Here is a 13284-nt window from a genome sequence, read left to right on the forward strand (position 1 = left end):
TGATCAATTCAGCTCTGACCCTGGGCACATACATTCTATTTGCGCTTGGTTCATCAAACCTTGTCAGAGTTCCCCACCCTACCAACTCCCCTCTTCTCCCATGAACTGGACTCTAAAAATAAAATGACAACTGCAACAGCTGCCATAAGGGGAGATGCCACAGTTCTCAGACTGCTCCACCTACAGTGGCTCAGGAGAGGGATGACAATGCTTTAGAATAGGAGGATGCAGCTCTCAGGGTTGGGCAGCCTGGCAGGAAGGACAAGGAATTGAAATCCAGAAACTTGGCTCTGAAGCCCAGTCCTGTGACTGTCCACCTCCCTACTCTGGCTCTCCTGCCAGGTAACTGAGAGTTCCGAGACTCCTGTTTCTAAAACATCACTTCCAGCATGTCACTTCCTTGCCCAAAGGCCTGAGATGGCCTCCCTTGCCTAAATGCATCCATGTAAAATAGCTTCTGGGCCTCAGTGTTCTCATATCTTCTCTTTTCCCCAAATTAGACCCCCTTTCTGGCTCTGGAGGTGCCCACACCTGCCCTGGTTCAGGTCATTTTCCTACTTTGGAAGCTCTGCTCTTGGAGGTGCATCCTCTGAGGGCAGGCAGGCGCTACTTCATCTCAACTCTGTCTCTTCCCACTCCCCCATCCCCTTGCCATGCCCATGCTGTTATCAGGCTGTATCCAGTACGGTGTGCTGGGGGCCAGGAGGACATTGGACACATGTCACCCATGCCAGCATCCACTCAATATAGCACTGAGGACAGCTTGGCCCAGGAAGTTGTAGCTGTGAACTTTCTCATCTAACCCATCTTTCAGAAGTGGGATCATTCTCCTCCTTGCTGACACAGTACTGGGGACAGGACGCCACAGGATTGGCGATAGGCTGGGACACCAGAGGGGGCCTGGTCCTCTTTCTCTGTCATTCCTATTCCTGGGCACACAGGCAGGAGGCAGTTTTTAAATATCATCCAGAAGGCCATTTGCTATGATTAATATCCCATTTCCCCTGAAACAGTCCTTTGCTAAATTAGCCAGGGCCAGAGGGAATTTGTAGAGGAGCTGCGAGTCTCAACTCAACTTTCCCAACACATTAAAAAAAACTTCAACAACAAAATGCAGATCAATCAACACCCCCTCCCCCAGCTGAAAACCCAAAGTCCATTTAAATTCAGCAGGTTTGCAGTTAATTATATTTTCGCACCTATGGCAGGAATTACAGATGTATTTATAATGTGTTGTCTGCCCCTCCAGAGCCTCCTTGGCTCTCCCTAGGGACCCTTCCCCACCAGCAACTTCCCTCCCCAGACACAAAGACCTAGCTCCATGCAGCTGCTATTTGGGTCCAGTTGTGTAAATTGCAGGGGCTTCCTGGATTTTTTAAAAAATTATTTTCAAAAGGGACTTGATAAAGAAGCCAAAGATTCCTTTAAGTCTAAGTTAAAAAGAACAGAGATTATTGAGAACAAAACCCTAGGGCAGGGGGATGCTATCCCATGATGTAGAGAACTTAACAGTTGGAAATGCTTTAAAAAATGGGAGGGATTATTGTCAGATATGTGATAGAACTTCCTGACCATCAGGGTAGCCATGCCCTGGGTGGGCAACCTGGACTAGTCACGAAGTGTCTAATCTTCAGCGCTTCCGAATCTTTCAGATCTGACCCGGCCTGCAGTGGCTTCTTGCCCAGGCCACTCCTGGAGTACACCAGACTATATGGGCTGTGCTGTCTTAAGCCTGACCTGAACTTCTCAGACTGAATATTATAATGTCTTTCCTTAAATATCAGTCCAAAATAAATCTAGGAATTAAGTATGCAAAAGATCTGCTAGGACATGGGCTTGGGACTGGTTAAGGGACCATGGGACTGGTTCATAACCTATGGTGCAACTTGAGAAATCCCCGTGGAAACAGAACAGGATAGGCAGAGAAAACAGGAGTTCTTATTCCTAGAAAAGAGGACTGGAAAGGACTGTGAGCGGCTTTGCTCCTTGAAAAAAAAGGGGAGAGGCTGGGTGAGAGGCAAACTTGTGGGTGGGGTTAGGGCGGCTCCCAAGTTCCCGTCCTGGCCAAGGTCAGGACAGTTAGTTCTCCCAGCCAAGGTCCCCCTGGTTTGTCAAGATGCCTCACCCAGGGTCCCAGGGCAAAGAAATAGCCCTGGAGAAGGAGGGTGGTACTGTCCCACGAGTGGGGGCCGCCCTGGTCTGGAACAGGGTTTGGTGGGGAAACGAAGAAATCCATTTCCTTGCACACATACATTTGTGAGGGTGGGGTGTTTTCTACTCCCAGGTATAGGTGTCTTCTTCTTCAGTGGCCTCTCTGGGACCTTGGTCACCAGACATCTCATTTCTCTGGACTGGGCTGGCTGGTCTGGCTTAGCTCAGCTCACCCTGGATCTCCCTAGCAGGCGGATGTGCTGGGCCAGGACCTTTGTTTCTTACTGATTCAGGATAATTTCAGATTAGTCTTCACCTGGCCCTCTGCTTTCCAAAGCTCCCAAGCCCCTCCTGCCTGGCCTGAGGGCTTCATTGCCAGAACCCTGAGGGGTTTCAACTCCCCCAGGAGCTCCTGTCCAGACAGTCATTCATTGCCTCCATAGTTTGGAAAATAGACACTTTTGTATATTGCGTTTGGATAAAACGGGACCAGCCTGCACGTTCATTTCATCTGAACGCTTGCTAAATTGCCTTTCCAGTGTACAGAATTGAATAGCTAAAAAGTCTGGAAGTGAGAAATACAGCATTGGGAGGTCAACAGTTGTAGCCATGGGACTCTCAGGCCATGCCCCTGGGCTAGGACCATCGCAGGAGCATGCAGCTGCCCCACCTGGGCCCACACCCCTCAGCTGGTCCCCAATGGCCCCTCAGAGCTCTTGTGGACAGCACGAGGTCTGTCTGTTTAGAAATAAAATAATGCTTGGAGGAGAGAAGAGGAACTTAATAGGATTTAAAAAGCCACAGGACCCGATGGGGCTACAGATGGTGGAGGGGCTGGGAGGAGGGAGTCGGCCTGGGTTTATGGTGGGGAACGTGGCCTCCGGGAGGGCCTGGGAGCAGCGTCACATGCATTGTGTCCAACCTCATTAGCCGGCCCAGCGGGACTCTGCCACCACACCAGTGCCATGCAGTGAGGGGAAGGTGCCCTGAAGATGCCGTTAAATGGACTGGGGACAGCAAAAGTCCATGAGACCGTGGCTAAACGACTTGGCCAGCACCTGTCTCGGGGGTCCAAGTGGAAATGGAGTAACTCACGGCTGTTGCATCTGCCCTAACTCTCTGATGTCTTCCTTGCCCTGCCCAGGTCCCACCAGAGACAGGTCAAGAGACAGGTACACAGAGAGATGGGCCCAGGCTGGTAGAGAGGAAATGTGCCAGCTCTAGAAACGAGGCCCGCTGAGCAAATGGAAACAACAATGGGGTTGTGCAGACCCAGGCTACTCTGAGGACTTGAGGATGGTAGGTGGGGCATAAAAGAGGTTTCTTCACCTTCTAGAAGGTTCCCGGGGGTGTTGACCAATAGAGGTTTACTACAAATAGCTCTTGGGGCTCCCTCCACGGCTGAAGCTCAAGACTGCTCCCCACAGGTCCCTCTCCAGCCTACCCCCAGTCCTATAGTCAGGAAAAAATAGGACCTCATTATGGTAGCCTCAGCCCCGGCCTGCATTCACTTGACCCCCGCCATTGGCTTACCAGGCCTCCTTCCAGATTCTCAGCCTCCCTTCCCTGAGCCTGACAAAGGCATCCCCAGAACACTCCTCATTGGCTAGAGAGGGACTTGGGAGTCCCTCAGTGGCTTATCCTTCCCTCTAGCTTGGGTCTTATCTGCCACAGTCAAAGGTCTGTGTGGACTGGTGACTGCTTTTGGCAGCGTCTCTAAGCAACTGGGCCTGATTCTGCCACAGAGATGACCAGCGGTATGTGTACTGTGCGTGAGAGAGTTCAGTTCCTGGATGGTGGGGACGGGGAGGGCCGTGATGGTGGCTGGAAGGCTGTGTTCCCTCTGGAGAGGCTCCCTAATGCCAGACTTGCCACATCAAGCCTGCGTTTGGAGACAGCCAACTACCAAGAGTTGGTCTGGTTACCTGAGACCCTGCTGGACGGGGCCTCCCCTTTGCCTGTCATGTGGTGGGATCTAACTTCATACTGGAGGAGAACTGAGCTCCCAACCATTCCTGCCAGGACAGTGGCCTGCCAGCCTTGGTCAGATCTTTTGCCATATCCATCCATGCCCATTCCCAGACCTCCTCTCCTCATGTGTGTGGGCTGATGTGACCAGGGGACGCTTCTAGAAGAATAAGAATGGGCTGAGAAGCCGGGCCCTGATGTGACCATGCAGTGGGCTGCAGCCTCTTGTGTGGAGAGGCAGGGGAAGCTTCATGGGGCCAGAGCCCCGTGTTTCCTGAGCAGAAAATGCTGCTTACCTGCATCAAGTGCTACCGGAGGGAGCTGGGTGGAAGTCACAGGGGCACATGTAGTCCTCAAGTCTTTGGTTTGAAAAGAAAGTTCCCAGAGCTGGGGTGAGGACGGGACTCACCACTGAGCAGGGCTGGGGCCCACTCTCTGTGGGGCCATGTCGTTTCCTGCCTCTGTATCCTCCTTCCCCAACCCATTTTCTTTAGGGTGTGTATCTCTCTTCCTTCTGCTTCTCCCCCTCACCTCATAACTGCTCTCACTTCCTTCTTTCTTCTTTTCTCTCCTCCTTACCACTCCCTCTCACAACCTCCTCCCTGACCCTACTCGCCCCCCATCCTTCCACATCCTTCTTTTCCCTGCTTCTTTAATCCATTTTCATCGGTTTCATGTGTTCCTCCCCATACCCCTCCCAAGAAGTATTTAATGGATATTAAATTATTTTAAACCAACTTTCTTTAAAAAAAAAAAAATAGCTTGGTGATAGTGCTGACTCAGGACCATCTCACTGTTTAATATTGAATATGCAATTAATAGATAGATGTTTAGGTTTGGCTCTCTTTCTCCCCTTTCTACTGCAGGAAGAATAAAAGAGCTGATTAATCTGGCTTGGGGCAAGTGTCAGCGGCAGGAGATATATGGGAGAAAGGAGATGAGGTTAGCAACTTGGAGTCAGAGAGCGATTGCCTCCCAGGCAAGTGAGGGAGGAAAGGGCTGGAGGTGCACTCAGCTGGGCCACTGGGCAGAGGACATTGCCCACCCCCTTCAGGTGCAGGCTGGACTCCCCACCCAGGTCTCTTGGGGTGGGGCCTTGGTCATGCCAAACTCACTCTGTTCTAGGTGTGGAATTCCCCATCCTTCAAGGCCAGAAATGACCCTTCTCAAGTGTCACCTCCTCTAAGGCTTCCAGCTGTCTCTTCCTCGGGGCACCCATTTAGGACTACTGGTGGCATCTGCTGTCCACACTACCTGCCTACTCTTGAGATTTCCCTCTGTCGCTGCATCCTGGCGCAGCTACCTGAAAAGGGTACTGAAGGTGAGTCACTGCATTCCCCGGGTGACCAGGGGCCCTGGCCTTGCTATGCCTGCCTGCTGGAGATGGCTTCCAGGAGAGGCCCCTTGCTCTGCCATTGGCCTCATGAGCCCTGGGTGAGGCAGAGTAAGGATGGTACTCCTGTCACCCAGGAAGGGGCAAGAGCAGGCATCCTAAGCCAGGTGGGCTTTGCTCACTCAGGCCCCTCACACTTAAGCCATCATTACCCCTCAACAACTGGACATGGATTATCAGCATCCTTGGGACAGGAAAGACTCAGTGGGCTTGGGGTGGTGTGTCTGTGCCTTGGGGTATGGCTCCTTCAAGCAGCACAAAGATGCCAGCCAAGCCCTGGTATGTGACCTTCAGGACCAGGCAAAGAGGGAACCTCAGCCACAGAGGCCTGTGCCTAGGTGAGCAGGTCTGAGCTGGAGGGTATCAGGGAGTGTTCTGGGAGGAGCAAGCAGGCCACCTGTGGTCAATCAACTACAGTTCCCTCAAGAACAATTAATTCTCCAAAATTATAAGTAGCATTAGCCTATTTCATCTTTTGCCCTTAATTTAACCCTGGTAAATTTTTGTAGGGGTGGAGGGTGAGGGAGAGAGAAATTCCTTAGTACCTTGCTGGCTAATGAGCAGAAAGTCAAAAGGTAGAAGGTTCTAGGCCTGGGGAGGGTGGTGAACATGGACACGGGCTAGAGCCTAGGCTGGTGGGGGCTTGCAGAAGCCAGGAGCTCCTGGTCAAGAGAGCCAACAGCTGTGACTGGTTTCCTTGTCCTGCTATCTGGGCCCTCATGCTGGACATACCAGGCCTGCCTGGGGAAAAGATAAGCTGGGAGACCTTAGGGGGTCTGTATCCAATGTCACTTTTTCAGGGTAGGAAAGGTCACAACTCCTTACACTTCTCTGAGTATGATGGAATATTCTGGATTTTCTAGATCCTTTCTAGGTAGTTCGTGTTCTATAGGAGGCTCTGCTCAGCTTACCATCTAGTAGGCCTTTATGTGTACTTGGGATAGGGGCTCCTCACTGGTGGGCAGGAAAGAGCACCCCTGCAGGTCTTTGGCCTGGTCCAGGACTGAGTTTCCTGCTCAGGGAAGGAGCTGAGAGCACAGTTTGGGGCTGAGGCTGGGCAGAGCCCAGTAGGCATGAGGTCCAGTACAAGTGGCAAGGGGCTGGGGGTCAGCAGGTAGACTGAATGATCAGGAAGAATGATACCCTTCTCCCCGAGAAGGCAGGCCAGGAAGGGCAGACCCAGTAGGGGCCTGCAAATGGTTTCCTTGCTTTGGGCTGGTAAGTCTCTTTTTATCAGGTGATGTGAGACAGGCTCTGCACCATGGGGCAGTTTGTTGCAGGAGGAACCAGTACCTGGGTGGTGGAGGCTTGACATTTGGTGCTGGAGATACTTTCTTTGTCCTCTTCTTTCCTTTTATCTTCTTTTAAAATTGGAGTATGTTTGGACTCTATGGATGGTGATGGTGGTGGTGGTAGGGACAGGTCTGTACCCAGGGTGGACCTACGTTACTCCTGGAACTGAGGTGAGGGTAAGTGCTACAGGCACAAAGGCACTGTGATTCCAGAGTTTACCACCTGGGGACAGAGTTGCCCCTGGCTGGCCCAGAGCTTCAGGGAGAGGCAGTTCCTTAGACCGGGTCTCTGCAGTGGGGCTTGGCCAACTCATGCCAGGCTGTCAGCCTCCACATTCTGGGGCAAGCATTTATGTCCTTCTCCTCTGTCTGCTGCTTGTGTCAAGCTGACTTTTACCCCTTTGTCAGCCTTGTGTGTACACCACCCACACCACAGATATACCCGCTCCAGCCTGCATACTCATAGGGCACGGCTCCATCCACTGCCCACCTCCTGGCCAGGCATCCATTAGAATATCCAGCAGGGCTTTTCTTGACAACATGGAGGTGGGCATGCCCTTTTGAGTGTCCAGGAGGGGGCAGAAAAATCCCTAAGACAAGTGACTTGTTTTCTTAGAGGCATAGACCAGCAGCCAGCTGACTCCAGTCTCCCCTTCCCCAACTGCCTGTCCACACCAGTCACCCAAAACTCCAAAGCTCTGTCCCCAACCCCACCCATGAGGTCCCCAGAGGGACAGGAGGAGGTGATGTGGAGTCGCTGCACCCAGACAAGGAGGGAAGGGAAGAGGGGAAGTGAGGGGCAGAGACAAGTGGGCCCTCACGTGAAGGGGGCTGGCGCAGGCAGCTACTACCTCCTCGGCTCTCGCTGTCCGCGGGCTTCACCTGGATTGGCCGGTTCATCTGCAATAGAACACAGGGGGTGCGTTAGAGTGGGCCTGGGGAAGAGGGGACAGCACCACACACTCACAGGCACACAGGTGTAAGGGCACAGACCACACCCACTGACCACGTGCTGAGGCAAACAGGCACAGCTTTTCAAAGCTCCGCCCATCTCCCCTCATAGCACGGTTCCGTGGCTCCCACATTTCAGGGGGTTTCTCTGAATTGGAGAACCTGTGGGGCTCCTCCACTTTGAGCAGCTCTTGTTAACTGGTGATACCAGAATCCGAGATTGATGGAATGCCTGCCTCATCTCCTACACCCACGATGCTCTCCTGTACCCAAAGCCAATCTGTGGCCCAGCCCTGAGTCACTCAAGACAGCAGGTCTCTGGTTGCAGACAGAGCCCCTGCTTAGCATTGAGCTTCACTTCACCCTGGAAGACGTAACCTGTGGGACAGGGGTCACAGAGGCAGAGTTCAGGGGTAGGGCTCCTGATTGCAGCCAGGGTAATCCCCTCAAGGTATGTGTGGAGTGGGCACAGCCACTTGTCTCTGGTGCTGCCCAGGTGCTGGGAGGACACTAGGGAGCCGACTGACTCCCCAGGCTAGCTGGCTGCGGGCCTCTCCCTGGGATCTGCGTCAATGCCCTATTTGGGCCACTAGGGGTCTCTGAACTCCAAGCATCCTGACTCCGCAGCCCATCTTCAGTCCTTGCCTGTTGTATTAGGGTGGGTTCTCCAGTGGTGAGTTCTCATCGTATTTCAGACGATAAAAATGATAGAAATCATGCCAGTGCGTGTATTTTATGTCTTTGCCAGTGTTTCTGTCTGTCATGTCCCTCCCGATCCCTTATTGCATTTGCATTTCTAGCACCTGCACAGACTCAAAGAGGCAGACAGGGCAGCAAGACACCCCCATTTTAGAGATGGAGAAGCTGAGGCAGAAAGAAGGTCATGTGCTTCCCTACTCTGCCTTTGGCAGGAGGAGGCTGGGAACCAGGTCTGCCAAGGCTGTTTCTGTGCTTCCTAATGCACCTTAAGACTGGGCTGCCAATTCCCCTCCTGAACAGAAGCTGGGCCAGCCAGTCACAATCTGCCGCCTGCCTTCCCGTCTAGGATTCAAAGTGAGTTTTGGCTGTGTCGAGACAACGGTGGTGGCGGGGGCTGGGGAGTGAGGAGCCTGTGACTCAGCAAGGTGAAGCCGAGGCCAGGGGAAGGGCAGAGCCATGGCAAGAAAGGACAGAGGCAGGAGACAGGACGTGCAGCAGACAGGGAAGGAGTGCACTGGGCCAGTCCACTGAGAGGGGCTAGGCTGTCATTTGCTACCAGGTCCCCATTTGACATTCCTGATGGAGTTGGGGTGGGGGGGTGTGCTTTGTATATAAGCTCTGGCAGCAGAGGAAACTGTCATGTCACAGCAAACCCCAATACCCAGAAAGGAAGAGGGATGTGAAGATATTTCTGGTTTCCCTGTAAACACCTCCTTTCCAGGTGTTGAGGAAAGGGTCTAGAAGGCCCACCAGGTGTCTGGCTAAGGGACAGGGGCTTCAGCAGGCAGCCAGTTCACTTCAGGTTTGCCTTTTGGAATGTAGCATCCCATCCTTTTTCTAGGTTCAGCCTTTCTCCCTGGGATCTCCTTTCCTACTTATCTTCCCCCAAGCCTCCTGTATTCCAGGAGGGTCCCCAGGTCTGGCCTGGACACTGTTTGGGTCATTATATTCTCTGGCACATAATTCTACAGCCTTGTTGCTTACATAAGTTTACAGTTCTCTGAGGGAGGAATTATTATCTCCATCTTACCAGTGAGGAGACCTGACTGGGATTCAGCCAGGAGGGGCAGGTGCAGTGCTAACGATGTCATATGATTGGCTGTCCTGTATTTTCCATCAGTGACCCCAGCTGCTCTGGAGGAGGGGCCCAAGGAGGATGTCAGTGGGGAAAATATTCACATGGAGAGGATAGTTTGGTGCCAGGTTCTCTCTCTCTCTCTGTCTCTGTCTCTCTCTCTCTGTCTCTGTCTCTGTCTCTCTCTCTCTGTCTCTCTCTCTCTCTCCAGTACTGAGGATCAAACCCAGGGCCCTGCATGTGCTAGGCAAACACTCCACCACTGCGCTATATCCCAGCCCTAGGGCCCAGTTCTTTGTGCCATGGAACTGAATACATCTCTTCAGCCTGATATCTGGTCCTCTTGTACCACTCCTGCCCACACCTCCAGCTCTTTCTCCTCCAAGTCCTTTCCCTGGGCCTGCAACTCAGCCGACTTTGCCCCAACTCAGCCTCCTCCTCTTGACGGCCTATTCATTCTTCAGGGCTAGTCTGTAGGGTCCCTGTTAAGGACTGAATCATATCTCTCCAGATTCACATGGTAAATCTATAACCCCCAATGTGACTATATTTGGAAATAGAACCTTTTAGAAAGTAACTAAGGATAAATGGCATTATAAGGGTGGAGCCCTAATTCCACATGACTGGTGTCCTTATAAGAAACATAAGAGATGCCAGGGGTACATGCACACAGGAAAGGTCATGTGAGAACACAGCCAACAAGGGGACCCCCTTCAAACCAGAAAGAAATTCCTCACCAAAAACCAACCAGCCCAAAGGTTGATCCCGTAGTTCCAGCCTCCAGAATGGAGAAATACATTTTAGTTGTTGAGTTACCTAATCATCTTGCTATGGTAGCCCCAGGAGATGAATGAAACCCCTAGACCATGAAGCCTGGAGATATCCCAGGGGGAGAAGGAAATCTCAGGGAATCTTGCCCCCTTTTCCATATAGTAGGCACACTGGAGCCTGGGGATTGACCTTCATGGGGTGAGGGATTCAGGCTAGCCAAGCCCCCCAAAGGGTATTCAACACTTTTGAGACATGGACAGGTAGGTTTATGCAAATAGATTATCTTTAACCTCACTCAAGGAAATGGAGTTTTGGAGAGGTCAAGAAATCAACCCTAGCATTTAGGCACTAAGTGGTGATATAATGAGTCCAGAACTCCTGGCAACTGCCTGAAAGCTGGGCACAGTGGGCCTGGGGATGGTCCAGCAATGTTCACTGCAGAAGGCAGGGAGAGGGGAGCAGGGTCCTAATGGGGGATTTGTTTCTCCAGCAAGCATGGAGAGGAGCGTCTGGTTGAGAGGGGACAGGCAGAGGTGTGTGAACTAGGCCCAGCTGGGCTCTGCTGCTCAATCCCAACTGGAATCAGTGTGTGGAACTGAGAAAGGGAGTGAGGCTGTGCAGGAGGCTCCATTAGGGATCAGAGCGTGCTCAGGAAGATCCCTCATCCTTAGGGCTTATGTAGGGAGGAAGGCTGGGCTGCTGGAGGAGACACCTTCCCTGTATCTGAGTTCCCCACCAGTCTCCTCTTGATGGGCTGGGGAGCAATTAGGGTGAGTCCTGCTGCTTGGCAGGGGCTTGGGTAGAACTATTTCTGATATGATTGGCCCCATTTTCTGTGGTAAATTTAATGAGGCAATGAAGCTTCCATGTGCATGGAATCTTCGGCTCTTCCCACCCTTAGGCAGCTATTCTATTCTCCCCCGTCCTTGGTATCTGGGTGCTTATGATGCTCAGTCCATGCTCCTATCTTAGGGTTGCCCTTTGGGAACCCTCCTGCCAGCTCTAGACAGCACGCCAGAGCTCCTCCACGGCCAGCTGCTGGGCTCACCTCCTCACACACAGGTCCCTTAGCTTCTTTCCAGGTTCCCTGTGGGATTTCTGACAGTGTTCAACCTCCAACATGCCCTCAGTCATTGCTGGGCACTCACGGGTGCTCCAAGCAGACCAGAGGAGCAGAATTGACTTGGTTTTCATGGTGCTGGGCCTCCTGGGGAGATTTTTCATGTCCCATTCTGAGTTGAGGGTGCTCAGTGTCCAGAAAGCCTTTGCAGGGCTTGTCAGAGAGGTACTGGTCTCGATGGTGAGATAAAATACCACCCTGTGCTTTCTCAACTCTCAGCAGAAATGACTTGTTAGACTGGGGTGGGAGGGTTTCTCAGTTACACAGGAGGCTTTGGTCTGAAGTGGGACCTCCCTCCCCTGTTCCTGACTTTACTTGGTCCAGCCTTGCCAAGCCCTGACTCTACTTTGAGGAGAGAGATGTGGGTGGATCCTACTGGCTTAGGGAGAGAAGGCTGGCTGAGGCCTCAGAGATGGGAAGAGAGGACAAAAGGGAGCATTGCCAAGGAGTGGGGGAGGCCAGGAGAATGCCCGAGGAGCAGAGGGAGAATGAAGGGGCCTGGGAGGAGCCAAGAGTGAGGGAAGAGTCAAGAAGGAGAACGGGATGACGCTAATGGCCACCTCCCTACCCTTCTCTTGTAACTTTGCTTCCCAGGCCCTAGCCATGGCCTCCAGACTCCTTTGGTGCCTGTCTTCCCCATCTCCCATTCCTGTGCAGCCATTCCTCCCTGCAGAGCAGTGTGCCCTGAGAGGACCCTGGGGCTGTGCTGGCAGGAGCCTGGTTGGGTACAGGGGCTCCTTTCTGACTCTCTTTCTTAGATGTCATCAGCATTTCCACAGAGGCCCTGTGGCCATCAGTCTAGGTCTCGTCTCCAGGTGTCTGAAGGGGGTTTGCCCAGGTAGAGCTGCCTTCCCTGGGTCGGAGATGGCCCCCTGAGCCTCCTTGGAGACTTCTAGGGCCTGTCCTCTGGGATCACCATTAGCAAACAGCTCCCCTCCCACAAGCCAGCACTCCCCTCTCCCCCAAGAGGAGCCATCTCTGCTTCCTGCTGTAGGAGAGGGTGCACAGGCAGGTGGCTCCTTCCCCAGCCCTTTCCGCTCTGGCTGTGCCGCCCTTCCCCCTCCCCAGCCCTCTGCCACTTTTTGCATCAACACATATCCATGCATTAAACAAGACATTCCATTAATTTCTTCATCATCATAACTTAAGCTGGGACATACCCTTTAAATATTCATTCAGCTATGAAAACTGGGCATTAAAATTTTAATAATGTCAAGCTCATTTGAACCAGGCTCCTTGGGGACGATTACGATACAATTAGAATAAATACGATGATTGAGCCGGTCGAAAGGCTTCACCTGTCCAGTCGTGGCTACCTGCGTAAAGAGAAGCCTGTTCTGGTGGACAGACAGACTGACAGACAGGCCAGCCTCTCTTCTGACTCCTTCTCCCCTTCCTCCACCCGCTCCCTGCCTCCTCTTTGCTCTCTGATGGGAGCCAGACCTCACCTCTTCCAATGAGGTCCCTCACCATGTCTGCTCCCCATGGGTCTTTGCGGGTCTCTGCCTCCTGCTTCCTGAGAACCAGGATGCTGCCCCTCATCCTCCTCTGGGAAGATGGCTCTGAGGAACAGCTCGGCTTCCAATTATTCCTTTTCCTGGACCTCCTGGTAAAACCTGGGCTATGCTCACTGGGCTTATGTAAGTCATTTTCCCATGTGTACTTTCACTCCCTTACCTTACCAGGGGTGTCTGGAAGCTGGAATGAGCACCCCATCAGGGCAGGGCCAGCCTGTGGAGGGGTGCCTCAGTGGTTCCTGAATGCCCAACTGTGCTCTGCCACCAAAGAAATAGATGGCACCTTTCTGCTGCAACCTTCTGCTGAGGGCCTGCATGGAGATTTGGGCCTGAGATTCTCTCCCTCT

At 52.7% G+C, this 13284-nt stretch overlaps 1 protein-coding gene and 1 long non-coding RNA gene across 45 annotated transcripts in view; one reads left to right on the plus strand and one right to left on the minus strand.

The window, feature by feature from the left end:
* Positions 1-13284, minus strand: part of CELF4 (CUGBP Elav-like family member 4) — a gene marked incomplete at its 3' end in the record, with an annotated part of 292274 nt that overhangs the window by 59523 nt on the left and 219467 nt on the right. For 24 of the 44 annotated variants that reach the window (XR_013758677.1, XR_013758678.1, XR_013758679.1 and 21 more), the window contains exon 3: positions 7626-7704. Coding sequence is in view for 38 of the 44 variants with exons in the window: in XM_079108544.1 (XP_078964670.1) it covers positions 7626-7704 (79 nt within the window). The remainder of the gene's footprint in view (positions 1-7625; positions 7705-13284) is intronic. The other 20 variants (XR_013758681.1, XR_013758682.1, XM_079108547.1 and 17 more) reach the window with 1 other exon arrangement.
* Positions 1-13284, plus strand: part of LOC306642781 — a 132060-nt gene that overhangs the window by 50561 nt on the left and 68215 nt on the right. Inside the window, exon 4 of the long non-coding RNA XR_013758684.1 lies at positions 5245-5440. This is a non-coding gene — a long non-coding RNA (uncharacterized lncRNA). The remainder of the gene's footprint in view (positions 1-5244; positions 5441-13284) is intronic.

Source organism: Sciurus vulgaris (assembly GCF_902686455.1).
Source record: "Sciurus vulgaris genome assembly, chromosome: 13".
NCBI lineage: Eukaryota > Metazoa > Chordata > Mammalia > Rodentia > Sciuridae > Sciurus > Sciurus vulgaris.